Here is a 14,959-nt window from a genome sequence, read left to right on the forward strand (position 1 = left end):
ACAAGGGGAGTTGAGTATAGGAGGAAAGAGGTCCTTCCGCAGTTGTACAGGGCCCTGGTGAGACCACACCTGGAGTATTCTGTACAGTTTTGGTCTCCAGATTTGAGGAAGGACATTCTAGCTATTGAGGGAGTGCAGCGTAGGTTCACGAGGTTAATTCCCAGGATGGCAGAACTGTCATATGTTGAAAGAATGGAGCGACTGGGGTTGTATACGCTAGAATTTAGAAGGATGAGAGTGGATTTGATTGAAACATATAAGATTATTAAGGGATTGGGTATGCTAGAGGCAGGAAACATGTTCCTGATTTTGGGGGAGTCCAGAACCAGAGGCCACAATTTGAGAATAAGGGGTAGGCCATTTAGAACGGAGTTGATGGAAAACTTTTTCACACAGAGGGTTGTGGTTCTGTGGAATGCTCTGCCTCAGAAGGCAGTGGAGGCCAATTCTCTGGATTCTTTCAAGAAAGAGTTAGAGCTCTTAAAGATAGTGGAGTAAAGGGATATGGGGAGAAGGCAGGAAAAGGGTACTGATTGTGGATGATCAGCCATGATCACAGTGAATGGTGGTGCTGGCTCGAAGGGCTGAAAGGCTTACTCCTGCACCTATTGTCTATTGTCTATCAGACTCTTGAACAAAAGGGGATAACTGCACCATCTATTGAGATGTCTCCACACCAATGATCTCACTTTAAGGACTCTTTATTTTGTTGTTTCATGTTTTTCTTATTTTTTGCTCTTTATTTATAATGCATTTGCAGAGTTCGTTGTTAATTGATCCTGTTTACATTTACTGTTCTATAGATTTGCTAAGTATGCCCACAGGAAAAAGAAACTGGGTTGTGTATGGTGATGTGTATGTATTCTGATAATTTTTACTTTGAAATTTATTTTTGAAATAATTCTTTATTCTTTAGACCTTTATTTATTTAGAGATACGGTGTGGACCGGCCCTTTGAGCCACACCACCCAGCAGCCCCGATTTAATCGTACCCTAATCACAGGACAGTTTACAATGACCAATTAACCAACCAACATCTTTGGACTGTGGGAGGAAACTAGAGCACCCGGAGGAAATCCACATGGTCACAGCGAGGATGTATGGATTCTTTACAGACAATTGAATTCCAAACTCCGATGACCCGATCTGTAATAGGGTCACACTAACTGCTGCACTACAATGGTGCCCGATTATAACAGTTTATGATTGATAAATGTTGTTGTATAACATACCTGACCAATACACCACAGCAAATCCCTAATATTTGTAAATATACTGTATAGATGTAAAGCAAGGATGTAATATTGAGGATTTATAAAGCACTGGTGAGAACTCACTTGCAGTGTTGTGAGCAGCTTTGGGCCCTTTCTCTTGGAAAGAATGCACTGACGTTGGAGAGGGTTCAAAGGAGGTTCACGAAAATGATTCCGGGATTGAAATGCTTGTCAAATGAAAAGCATTTGATGACTCCAGGCCTGTACTCATGGGAAATCAGAAGAATGTGGGGGATCTCATTAAAACTTATCAAATGTTGAAAGGCCTTGGTAGTGTGGATGTGGAGAGGATGTTTCCTATGGTGGGAGAGTCTAAGACGAGAGGACACAGTCTAGAATATAAGGATGTCCATTTAGAATGGAGATGAGGAGGAATTTTTTTAGCCAGAGTGGTAAATCTGTGGAATTCGTTGCCACAGGTGGTGGTAGAGGCCAAGTCACTGCGTATAATTAAGGCAGAGGTTGATAGATTCTTGATTGTTCAGAGCATGAACAGATATGGGGAGAAGGCAGGAAATTAGAGCTAAGAGGGAAATGGATCAGCCATGATGAAATGGCAGAGCAGACTCCATGGGCCAAATGAGCTAATTCTGCTCCTTTATCTTATGAACAGTATATGGTGAATAAAGTTGTTCCTTGATTCTAATTATGGCAGTTAACAGTGTAAACACAGTTTCCTCCATGGCAGCAGTGACTCTGAAACTTCTGTAACTGCATTCTAATTTTTTTGCGTTATTGCAATATACCAATGTATTTAGTTAGAGATTTGAAAGTGGGGGGGGAGAGGAGATCCACTTTCAAATCTGTTACGAGCTCTTCTTTCAGTTAGTCCTGACGAAGGGTCTCGGCCTGAAACGTCGACTGTACCTCTTCCTAGAGATGCTGCCTGGTCTGCTGCGTTCACCAGCAACTTTGATGTGTGTTGCTTGAATCTCCAGCATCTGCAGAATTCCTCGTGTTTACCAATGTATTTGAGTGATTTGTCTGTCAGAATGCAAACTAAAGCTTTTCGCTGTATATTTAACAGTAATAAACCAGCTATCAATTACAAAGAAGCTAAAATACAATTTGTGGCTTCCTGAAGGGGAGGTCAGTGTTGCTGTACAAATGCAAGTCTTTTTAATGATTCAATCCCACTTTTCTTATTTTTACAGTGTATGACCCAAACAACAAACGTCTGCGGCAGATTAAGGATCAAGTTTTAACTGACTCAAAATACAACCCAAAAACGCTCTTCCAGCTATTGTTAGACAGCGCCCAGTTTGAGTTTGTTTTGAAGGAGGTACGTGCTTTCTGTAAACAATAAATAAACACGGTCCACCAGAACAAGCTCACTATGCGGAGGAACTTGATAGGTCAGGCAACATCTATGCAGAGCAATGAACTGTCAGCATTTCAGCATTTTCAGCACTTCATCAGGACTGCTGATGGGTCTCAACCCAAAAGATTGACTGTTTGTTCCCATCCATAGATGCTGCCTGACTTTCTGAGTTTCTCCAGCATTTTGTGTGTGTTACTCTGGATTTCCAGAATCTGTTGACTCTTTCGGTGTTAAACATGCAGATATTACCAGTTATGACTGGACAGAGTAGTGGGATTGGAAATGTTGTCCCAAGAATGTCACGGAATATCATAGAGGGGTATCAGTTTTTTCTGAACTTTGTGGGGAATTTGGTGGGAACGCCATTATCGTTATAGAACATAGAACAGTACAACACATTACAGGCCCTTCGGCCCACAATGTTGTGCCGACCCTCAAACCCTGCCTCCCATATAACTCCCCAACTTAAGTTCCTCCATATACCTGTCTAGTAGTCTCTTAAACTTCACTAGTGTATCTGCCTCCACCACTGATTCAGGCAGTGCATTCCACGCACGAACCTCTCTCTGAGTAAAAAACCTTCCTCTAATATCCCCCTTGAACTTCCCACCCCTTACCTTAAAGCCATGTCCTTTTGTATTGAGCAGTGGTGCCTAGGGAAGAGGCGCTGGTTATGCACTCTATCTGTTCTTCTTAATATCTTGTACACCTCTATCATGTCTCCTCTCATCCTCCTTCTCTCCAAAGAGTAAAGACCTAGCTCCTTTAATCTCTGATCATAATCCATACTCTCTAAACCAGGCAGCATCCTGGTAAATCTCCTCTGTACCCTTTCCAATGCTTTCACATCCTTCCTAGAGTGGGGCGACCAGAACTGGACACAGTACTCCAAGTGTGGCCTAACCAGAGTTTTATAGAGCTGCATCATTACATCGTGACTCTTAAACTCTATCCCTCGACTTATGAAAGCTAGAACTCCATAAGCTTTCTTAACTACCCTATCTACCTGTGAGGTAACTTCCAGGGATCTGTAGACATGTTCCCCCAGATCCCTCTGCTCCTCCACACTACCAAGTATCCTGCCATTTACTTTGTACTCTGCCTTGGAGTTTGTCCTTCCAAAGTGTACCACCTCACACTTCTCCGGGTTGAACTCCATCTGCCACTTCTCAGCCTACTTCTGCATCCTATCAATGTCTCTCTGCAACTTTCGACAATCCTCTACACTATCCACAACACCACCAACCTTTGTGTCATCTGCAAACTTGCCAACCCACCCTTCTACCCCCACATCTGGATGGTTAGTAAAAATCACAAAAAGTAGAGGCCCCAGAACGGATCCTTGTGGGACACAACCCTCCAATCTGAATGTACTCCCTCCACCACGACCCTCTGCCTTCTGCAGGCAAGCCAACTCTGAATCCACCTGGCCAAACTTCCCTGGATCCCATGCCTTCTGACTTTCTGAATAAGCCTACCATGTGGAACCTTGTCAAAGGCCTTACTAAAATCCATGTAGATCACATCCACTGCACTGCCTTCATCTGTATGCCTGGTCACCTCCTCAAAGAGCTCTATCAGGCTTGTTAGACACGATCTACCCTTCACAAAGCCATGCTGACTGTCCCTGATCAGACCATGGTTCTCTAAATGCCCATAGATCCTATCTCTAAGAATCTTTTCCAACAGCTTTCCCACCACAGACGTAAGGCTCACTGGTCTATAATTACCGGGACTATCCCTACTACCTTTTTTGAACAAGGGGATAGCATTCGCCTCCCTCCAATCCTCCGGTACCATTCCCGTCGACAATGAGGACATAAGGATCCTAGCCAGAGACTCAGCAATCTCTTCCCTCGCCTCGTGGAGCAGCCTGGGGAATATTCTGTCAGGCCCCGGGCACTTATCCGTCCCAATGTATTTTAACAACTCCAACACCTCCTCTCCCTTAATATCAACATGCTCCAGAACATCAACCTCACTCATATTGTCCTTACCGTCATCAAGTTCTCTCTCATTGGTGAATACCAAAGAGAAGTATTCATTGAGGACCTCGCTCACTTCCACAGCCTCCAGGCACATCTTCCCACCTTCATCTCTAATCAGTCCTACCTTCACTCCTGTCATCCTTTTGTTCTTCACATAATTGAAGAATGCCTTGGGGTTTTCCTTTATGCTACTCACCAAGGCCTTCTAATGCCCCGTTCTTGCTCTTCTCAGCCCCTTCTTAAAGCTCCTTTCTTGCTTCCCTATATTCCTCAATAGACCCAATCTGATCCTTGCTTCCTAAACCTCATGTATGCTGCCTTCTTCCACCTGACTAGATTTTCTACCTCACTTGTCACCCATGGTTCCTTCACTCTACCATTCTTTATCTTCCTCACCGGGACAAATTTATCCCTAACATCCTGCAAGAGATCTCTAAACTTCGACCACATGTCCATAGTACATTTCCCTGCAAAAACATCATCCCAGTTCACACCTGCAAGTTCTAGCCTCATAGCCTCATAATTTGCTCTTCCCCAATTAAAAATTTTCCTGTCCTCTCTGATTCTATTCTTTTCCATGATAATGTTAAAGGCCAGGGAGCGGCGGTCACTGTCCCCCAGATGTCACCCACTGAGAGATCTGTGACCTGACCCGGTTCATTACCCAGTACTAGATCTAGTATGGCATTCCCCCTCGTTGGCCTGTCCACATACTGTGACAGGAATCTGTCCTGGACACACTTAACAAACTTTGCCCCATCTAAACACTTGGAAGTAATCAGGTGCCAATCAATATTAGGGAAGTTAAAGTCACCCATGATAACAACCCTGTTATTTTTGCACCTTTCCAAAATCTGCCTCCCAATCTGCTCCTCTGTATCTCTGCTGCTACCAGGGGGCCTACAGAATACCCCCAATAGCGTAACTGCTCCCTTCCTGTTCCTGACTTCCACCCATACTGACTCAAAAGAGGATCCTGCTACATTAGCCACCCTTTCTGTAGCTGTAATAGTATCCCTGACCAGTAATGCCACCCCTCCTCCCCTTTTCCCCCCTCTATCCCTTTTAAAGCACTGAAATCCAGGAATATTGAGAATCCATTCCTGCCCTGGTGCCAGCCAAGTCTCTGTAATAGCCACTACATCATAATTCTATGTATATATCCAAGCTCTCAGTTCATCACCTTTATTCCTGATGCTTCTTGCATTGAGGTATACACACTTTAGCCCTTCTGCCTTACTACCTTTACACCCTTTATTCTGCTTCTCTTTCTTCAATGTTAGATCTGGCTTTACTCCATGCACTTCTTCCACTGCTCTATCGCTTCGGGTCCCATCCCCCTTGCAGATTAGTTTAAACCCTCCCGAACCATGCTAGTAAACCTACCTGCAAGGATATTGCTCCTCTTCGAGTTCACGTGCAACCCATCCAATCTGTACAGGTCCCACCTTCCCCAGAAGAGATCCCAATGATCCAAAAATGTAAAACCCTGCTCCTTGCACCAACTCCTCAGTCACGCTGAGTATGGTGACTAAAGCAGAGAGGAAAAGCTTCAATTCATCTTGGCAGCCCCTTTTTTAGTTGAAAGAATTCTCTCTTTATTCATGCAATTGAAGGATCATCTTCAGCAATTTGCAATCTGAACTTTTAAAACTATTTTGTATTTTGAGGGATAGAACTTCTGTCTCTTTAGTAATTCTCACTTCGCTGTTGGCCCACCATCCCACTCGGTCACAACTGTGTAGCATTTTCAGATGGTCATTTTCAGTATATGTCCTTTCATGAAAAAGCTAGAGGTGGAGATGTTTGCTGATGATACTCCATCCATTGGTGTATGTGTGCATGTGGGTTGATAAGTGGTGAGCAAGTTCCAGGCAATGAGCATCTGCAACAAGAGAGAGTTCAGCTACCTACCTTTGCTATTCAATAGTATTATCATTACCAAATCCCTAACACCAAAGTCCTGGGAGTCACTTGTGCCTTCTTTAGAATTGCATCAATATATTGGGCCAATGATAGATCTTCAGCAATGTTAACCTCCCTGAAGGTTAGCGACTCGCCTTCTGACACTGCGAGACCTTTCTATCATTTGTAAGGCATAACTGAATAGTGTCATAGAACCCAGTCCTGCCGAAGGGTTTCAGCCCAAACATTGACTGTAGTCTTTTCCATAGATGCTGCCTGGCCTGCTGAGTTCCTCCAGCGTTTTGAGTGTGATGGAATGTGGGGCATTTCAGTAGAATAGTGGTTAGCACAACGCTTTCCAGTACCAGCAACCTGGGTTGAATTCCCAGTGCTGCCTGTAAAGAATTTGTCTGTTCTCCCTGAGTCTGCGTGGGTTTCCTCTGGATGCTCCACAGTCCAAATGTGTACTGGTTCATTGGTTAATTGGTCATTGTAAAATAATCATTTTAATAGCGTTAATTCGGCCAATCAGTGATAGAGACAATGGGGACCACTTTGTAATCAGTTGTTTAACCTGATTAATTAACGGTAACAGGTTGAAGTTGATTAGGTCCTTATGCCTCTTAGTAATTTTAACTCCCATTTAAGTAAAATAGTCAGTAGTCACTCTGAATGGAGAACATCTATAAATGGGAACCTGCATATTTAATGGAAAAAGTTCGCTCTTACCTAGATTCAGTTTGTAACCAGAAAATCTACTAAACTGAGCAAGCAAAGTTAACACTGCCCGAATAGATTTTCCTGGGTTAGAAATATATAATAGTAAATCATCTGCATACAGTGATAATTTATAAGTCTCATTTCCACGGGTAATGCCAAATATATTAGGAGAGTCACAAATAGCAATAGCTAGTGGTTCCAAGGCAATATCGAACAGTAGTGGACTAAGAGGGCAGCCCTGCCTAGTAACACGGAATAGATGAAAAAGGGGAGATCTTTGATTATTAGTAAATACCGAAACCAAAGGAGGAAGATATATCAGTTTAATCCAAGGTATAAATATTGGACTAAAATTAAATTTCTCAAGGGTGTTAAATAAATATGTCCATTCAACTCTGTCAAAGGCTTTCTCAGCGTCCAATGAAATAACACATTCTGGAATTCTGGGTGAAGGAGAATAAACAATGTTCATTAATCTCCTAATATTAAAAAAAGAGTAACGATTTTTAATAAATCCAGTCTGATTTATATTTATTTCAAATGATGCCAATTTTTATTCCTAAATCCTTTTTTAATACTATTGATTCCAAAATTTCCTCTTGTATATGGCAGAAGAAAAATCCCAGATTGAGTAAAAAATATTTACAGAAGTGTTGGCTTGTGGCCTAGTGGTTAAGGCTTTCATCTAGTGATCTGAAGGTCGCTAGTTCGAGCCTTGGCTGAGGCAGCGTGTTGTGTCCTTGAGCAAGGCACTTAACCACACATTGCTCTGTGATGACACTGGTGCCAAGCTGTATGGATCCTAATGCCCTTCCCTTGGACAATATCGGTGGGGTGGAGAGGGGAGACTTGCAGCATGGGCAACTGCTGGTCTTCTATACAACCTTGCCCAGGCCTGTGCCCTGGAAACCTTCCAAGGCGCAAATCCATGGTCTCAGGAGACTAACGGATCCCTATAATTTACAGAAGTCCAAGAAAGATGGTGGTTTAGCACTGCCTAACCTAAGATTTTATTATTGGGCAATTAATATTCGATATTTAATATTTTGGACACAAGATTGGAATATAACTCCAAGCCCATATTGGGTAAACCTTGAAGGCTACTCTGTACAAGGGTTCTATTTAGCTTCCATTTTAGGAACTTCACTTCCTTTTGTACTATCTACATTGAATTTACAAATAGTTAATCCAATAGTTAAACATACATTGCGAATATGGTTTCAATTTCGTAAATTTTTTGTTTTGAACAAATTTATATTATCAAGCCCTATTATATCTAATTTTTTTTTCAATCCTTGGTTATGGACCAAGCCTTTCTGATATGGAAAACAAAAGGTATAACATGTTTTCGTGACTTGTTTCTGGATAACTGTTTCATGTCTTTTGAACAGTTAGCTAAGAAATTTGATTTGCCTAGATCCTATATTTTTAAGATAAAAATAAGAAATTTTTAAAATACTGTGTTGCCTACCTTTCCAACCTCATACCCTACTGATATCATTGATAAAATTTTAGGTTTAAATCCTCGGCAGAAGGGATTAATAGCATCTATCTTTGATATAATTATGAAATTGCAGCCTGGTATATCTGATAAAATTAAAAATGAATGGGAAACGGAACTTCAACTTTGCCTACCTATGGAGAAATGGGATGTAATTTTTCAATTAGTCAGTGCTTCCTCTATATGTGCTAAACATACATTAATACAATTTAAAGTAGTGCATAGAGCCCATATGTCTAAAGATAAATTAGCTCGTTTTTATTCCCATATAAACCCTATTTGTGACAGATGTCACTCTGAAGCGGCTTCTTTAACTCGTATGTTTTGGTCCTGTCCTCTTTTGGAAAACTATTGGAAAGATATTTTTGATATTATCTCAACAGTTCTGTGTTTTGGCTTACAACCCCATCCTATTACGGCAATTTTTGGATTGCCAATGGTAGAACATAGATCTTTGTCTTCTTCAGCCTGTCGGATGATTGCATTTGTTACTTTAATGGCCAGAAGATCTATTTTATTGAACTGGAAGGAGACCAATCTTCCTACTACATTCCAATGGTTTTCCCAAACTATATTGCGTTCAAATTTAGAAAAAATTAAAGTGATATTTTTGATCCTTCAGTTAAATTTGAAACCATTTATTCAACGTTTTCATATGATGTAATTTGACAAGTCTGGCCTACCTGGGAAGTTTAAAGCCTGGGTGTATCAGCATGGCATTCTTCCCAGAATCCTGTGGCCCCTCCTCGTCTATGCAGTTCCGATCTCGACAGTCGAAACCTTAGAGAGGGGGGTTAGCAACCACCTCAGGAGATGGCTGGGGCTGCCAAAGAGTCTGAGCAGCATCGCACTCTATGGACACCACAACAAACTGCAACTGCCCTTCAAATCCTTGGAGGAAGAATTCAAGGTAACAAGAGCCAGAGAAGTGCTACAGTATAGGGACTCAAGTGACCCGAAGGTGGCTAGAGCAGGGATCCAAGTAAGTACTGGCAGGAAGTGGAAGGCAGAGGAAGCTGTTCAGGAGGCAGAGGCGAGGCTGCGTCACAGGAGGCTGGTGGGAGTGGTCATACGAGGCTGAGCTGGGCTAGGATCCTTTCCAACTCCCCAAATGGACACCAGAGGGAAGGAAAGGCGTCGTCTAGTTCAGGAGGAGGTGAGAGCAGTAGTGGAGGAGATGAGAGCCTGCAAGGTGGTGGGAATGAAGCAACAGGGAGCTTGGACAAGATGGGAGAATGAGGTGGAGAGGAAAGTGACCTGGGCTGATCTTTGGAAAGCCGAACCACACCGCATCCAATTTCTCATCCAGGCAGTGTACGATGTGCTTCCAAGCCCATTAAACCTGCACACATGGGGCAAGCCAGAGTCATCTGCGAGCCCACTGTGCTCCAAACGAGGAACCCTGGAGCACATCCCCAGCAGCTGTGCAAGGGCACTTGGTGAGGGACAGTACAGGTGGAGGCATGATCAGGTCCTGAAGACCATTGCTGAAGCCGTCAGTGCAGGAGTTGAGTGGGCGAAGCGGTCCTGACTCTCCAAGCAGACCATTGCCTTTGTCAGAGCTGGGGAGCAGCCAAAACCTGCCAAAAGAACATCTGCAGGCATTCTGACCTCTGCAAGGGACTGGCAGCTGTTGGTGGACCTCGAAGGGCAGCTGAAGTTCCCCAACCATATCGCAGCCACCACCCTGCGACCAGACATTGTCCTAGTGTCTGAGTCCAGTAGGCAAGTGGTGCTGCTGGAGCTGACAGTCCCATGGGAAGATAGCTTGGAGGAGGCCTTTGAAAGGAAGCTCTCTAAGTACGCAGGACTGGTCAGCAACTGTCAGCAGGCTGGATGGAGAGCGAGGTGTCTCCCAGTGGAGGTTGGTTGTAGGGGATTCGTAGCCCGTTCTTTAGTTAGAGCCTTCAGCATTTTGGGCATCGAGGGAGAGGAAGAGGAGAGCCAACCGCAGTACCACCGATGCGGCAGACAGGGCCTCAAGATGGCTGTGGCTCAAAAGAGGGGAGCCATGGAGTCATAAGTAGCTAGCCATCTGGACACAAGCTGGGGTCTGATCAGCCCCGGCTGGGTCACCTGGAGGAGGTTGTATGATGTTGAAAGACCTGAAACACCCGATGATTCCAGGAACATCACTGAAGATGTGTCCAGAAGCATCAATAGACGTATGTACACAGCTGACCTTTCCAAATTCTTCTTATTAACTTAAAATATATGAATAGAGGAGTGGAGTTGACGACATTACTGAACGTATTTGATTTAAGATATTGGTGTAGCCCTGTTTTCCATTTGCTTTTTTGGGTTTAGTATTTAGTTGTTTTTTTCTTCTTTTTGGGGTTTTTCTTTGTATTTTTTTATTTCTTTTTTTTCTTTATGATTAATTACATCATGAGTTTAGAAGTCTATTATACCTGTGTTATCTGAAATCTTTTTTGTATATGTGTATTAACAATACGATTATTCCAATCTCTTTGTATCGACATTGTTATTTTGTTTATAATTTTGGAAAAATTAATAAAAAGATTTAAAAAGAAAGAAAGAATTGGTCATTGTAAATTGTCCTGTGATTAAATTGGGGGCGGCACGGCTGGTCTCTAAGGGCCGGAAGGGCCTATACATTAGGGTTATATCTCAATAAGTTAATAAATCAATAAGCACAAGTACTGGTCTGGATATGTGCAACTGCAGCAACAGCTGAAGCTTGACACCATCCAGGATAAAGCAGTTTGATTGTATGGAACCCCACCCACAACCATAAACCATTCAATTCATTACTTACAAACCATGGCTGTGGTGTACCATCTACAAATGCACTGCTATGCCTCACCTTGGCTACTCTAAGAGCACCTCTTGCACCTGTGACCTCTACCATTGAAAAAGGCAAAGGACTTCAGGCCTGTGGAATGCTATCATCTGTAGGTTCCTCCCCCCACCAAAGTGCTCACCACCTTGGCTTGGAAATATATCATTAGTCCTTCATCAAATCTGACTCCAGATCTCACTGCCCAACTACAGTATGGAGCACCTTCCATCAGAAGTCCACTAGTTTGAAAAGGAGATGCACCACCTCTTTCTGGGCGGGGGGAGGGAGGGAGGGGTTCCAAGATGGACAATTAATGCTGACCTTGCTAGTGACACTGAGACCCCAAACAGATTGGAGTTTTGCCTCTAAATTGGAAGATGGCACAGACTGCAACCTTTTCTTTTTCAATCTTTTTTATTAGTTTCATAATAATAAACATACCATAATATTGATACAAAGTTATTGGGAATATATTGTTATAGTTAACATAGTTAAATATAAACTCTGTTGACACATGAGTGGTAAATCTCCCAATCATACAGGATACAGATGTAATATACAAAACAAAAAAAAAATCTAAAAGAATCATGAAAAAGGAAAAAAAAATAAAAATATACCCCCCCCCAAAAAATCTAACCTAAATCAATAAACTAAGAAAAAAAAAGACATGACAAAGATGTAACATCAAAAAAAGGAACCATTAGTGTCGTTGACTCCGTTCCTCTCAACATATATTAAAAAGAAATACAAACGTAGAATAAGTTCGGAAAAGGTCAAATTAGATCACAGGAAAATGTTGAAATAAAGTCTTTTTGAATTTAGTAGAGGGATCATAAATACACTTCTATTTTTTTCCAAGTTTAAACGCAACATAGTTTGAGAGAACCACTGAAATGTGGTGGGAGGAGTAATTACTTTCCAGTTTAGCAAAATGGATCTTCTAGCCATTAATGTAAGAAATGCAATCATCCGACAAGCTGAAGAGGTTAAATGACTTGATTCTATCATCGGTAACCCAAAAATTGCAGTAATAGGGTGAGGTTGTAAATCAATATTCAAAACGGTTGAGATAGTATCAAAAATATCTTTCCAATATTTCTTCAAAAAAGGACATGACCAAAACATGAGTTTAAGAAACTATCTCAGAGTGACATCTATTGCATATAGGATTTATATGAGAATAATAACGAGCTAGTTTATCCTTAGACATATGAATCCTATGCACTACTTTACACTGTATTAATGCACATTTAGCACATATAGAAGATGAGCTGACTAATTGAAGAATTTTTTTCCCCATTTTTCAATCGGTACAGTAATCTTAAGTTCCCTTTCCCAATCAGTCTTAACTTTATTAGTTACGGCTGGACATATTTTCATAATTGTATTATAAATAATTGCTATTACACCTTTCTGAAAAGGATTTAAATCTAAATTTTTTTCCAAAATATCCATTGAATATAAATTTGGGAAGGTAGGAAAAACAGTATTTAAAACATTTCTAACCTGTAAATATCTAAAAAAAATGAGATCTGGGCAAATTATATTTATTAGATAATTGTTCAAAGAATATGAAACAATTATCCAAAAATAGATCACAAAATTGTACTGTACCTTTAATTTTCCAAGCCAGATATGCTTGATCCATAATTGAGGGTTGAAAAATGAAATTGGATCACATCGAACTTGCTAAAATAAATTGATTCAACCCAAAAAATTTTCAAAATTGAAACTACATATGTAAAGTATGTTCAACTATTGGGTTATCCATTTGTTTATACAATTTAGAAAGAGTAAAAGGAAGCGAAGTCCCTAAAATAGAACCCAATGAAAACCCTTATAAGGAATTACATTCAAGATTTACTCTATGTGGACTTGAAGTTACGTCCAAGTCCCATGACCAAAATTTTAAATATTGAATGTTAATTGCCCAATAGTAAAATCTAAAATTCGGCAAAGCTAAACCCGGATCCTTTTTAGATTTCTGTAAATGTCTTTTACCTAACCTAGGATTTTTGTTCTGCCATATATATGAGGAAATTTTGGAATCAACGTTATCAAAAAAGGATTTTGGAATAAAAATTGGCACCGCTCAAAATAAATATAAAAATTTAGGCAAAATAATCATCTTGATAGCATTGATCTGACCGATCAATGACAGAGACATTGATGACCATTTAGTAAACAAAAGTTTAATCTGATCAATTAAAGGTAAAAAAATTAGCCTTGAATAAATCTTTATGCTTTTTCATAATTTTAACCCCTAGATATGTAAAAGAGTCAGTAACCAATTTAAATGGTAAACATCCATTTATAGGAACCGGCATATTTAGGGGAAATAGTTTGCTCTTATTAAGGTTCAATTTATAACCAGAAATATTGCTAAACTGAGCCAGCAAAGTTAAAATAACGGGAATAGATTTCCCAGGATTAGAAATATATAATAACGAGTCATCTGCATATAATGATAACTTAAGTATTTCATTTCCGCGGGTAATACCAAAAATGTTAGGTGAGTCTCGGATAGCAATTGCTAAAGGTTCAAGGGCAATATCAAATAATAATGGACTAAGAGGGCATCCCTGCCTGGTACCCCAAGATAAACGAAAAAAGGGAGATCTTTGATTGTTAGTACAAACCGAAGCTACAGGGGTATGATATATCAATTTAATCCAAGATATAAATATCGGATTAAAATTAAATTTCTCAGGCACACTAAATAAATATGGCCATTCAACTCTGTCAAAAGCTTTCTCAGCATCTAATGAAATAAAACTGAGTGCTAAGTGAAGGAGTATAAACAATATTCATTAACCTCCTAATATTAAAAGATGAATAACGATTTTTAATAAATCCATTTTAGTCCACAGGGATAATTTGAGGTAGTACCTTTTCTAACCTAGCTGCTAATATTTTAGAAAAAAATTTTGAATCTACATTCAAAAGAGAGATCGGTCTGTATGATACATAATCAGTAGGATCTTTATTCTTTTTAAGAATTAAAGAAATAGAAGCTCCGTAAAACATTTGTGGTAATTTACCTAATCTGATTGCTTCTTTAAATATTCTAGACAACCAAGGAGAAAGAATAGAGGAAAAAAACTTCAAAAATTCCACTGTAAAACCACTTGGACCAGGTGCTTTGCCAGAATTCATTGAAGAAATAACAGCTGTTATTTCTTCATCCGTAACAGGAGTTTCTAATGTTAAACATTCTTCAGGTGATAATTTCGGAAAATTCAATTTCCATAAAAAGTCATGCATAGTGTTAAGATCATGAGGAAAATCAGAGTGGAATAAAGAGGTATAAAATTCTTGAAAAGTTTTGTTTATCTCATCATGATCAACTGTCAAAGTGTCATCATGTTTGCGGATCTTGATAATTTGACGTTTAACTGAAGTAGTTTTCAATTGATTAGCTAATAATTTACCCGATTTGTCACTATG

At 40.4% G+C, this 14,959-nt stretch overlaps 1 protein-coding gene across 2 annotated transcripts in view; it reads left to right on the top strand.

Moving 5' to 3' along the window:
* The window catches only part of washc5 (WASH complex subunit 5), a 202,281-nt gene that overhangs the window by 39,490 nt on the left and 147,832 nt on the right, over positions 1-14,959 (top strand). For both annotated transcript variants that reach the window (XR_010019270.1, XM_063058561.1), the window contains exon 9: positions 2,429-2,556. Coding sequence is in view for 1 of the 2 variants with exons in the window: in XM_063058561.1 (XP_062914631.1) it covers positions 2,429-2,556 (128 nt within the window). In the remaining variant the exon portion in view is untranslated. The remainder of the gene's footprint in view (positions 1-2,428; positions 2,557-14,959) is intronic.

This window comes from Mobula hypostoma, chromosome 9 (assembly GCF_963921235.1).
Source record: "Mobula hypostoma chromosome 9, sMobHyp1.1, whole genome shotgun sequence".
Taxonomy (NCBI): domain Eukaryota; kingdom Metazoa; phylum Chordata; class Chondrichthyes; order Myliobatiformes; family Myliobatidae; genus Mobula; species Mobula hypostoma.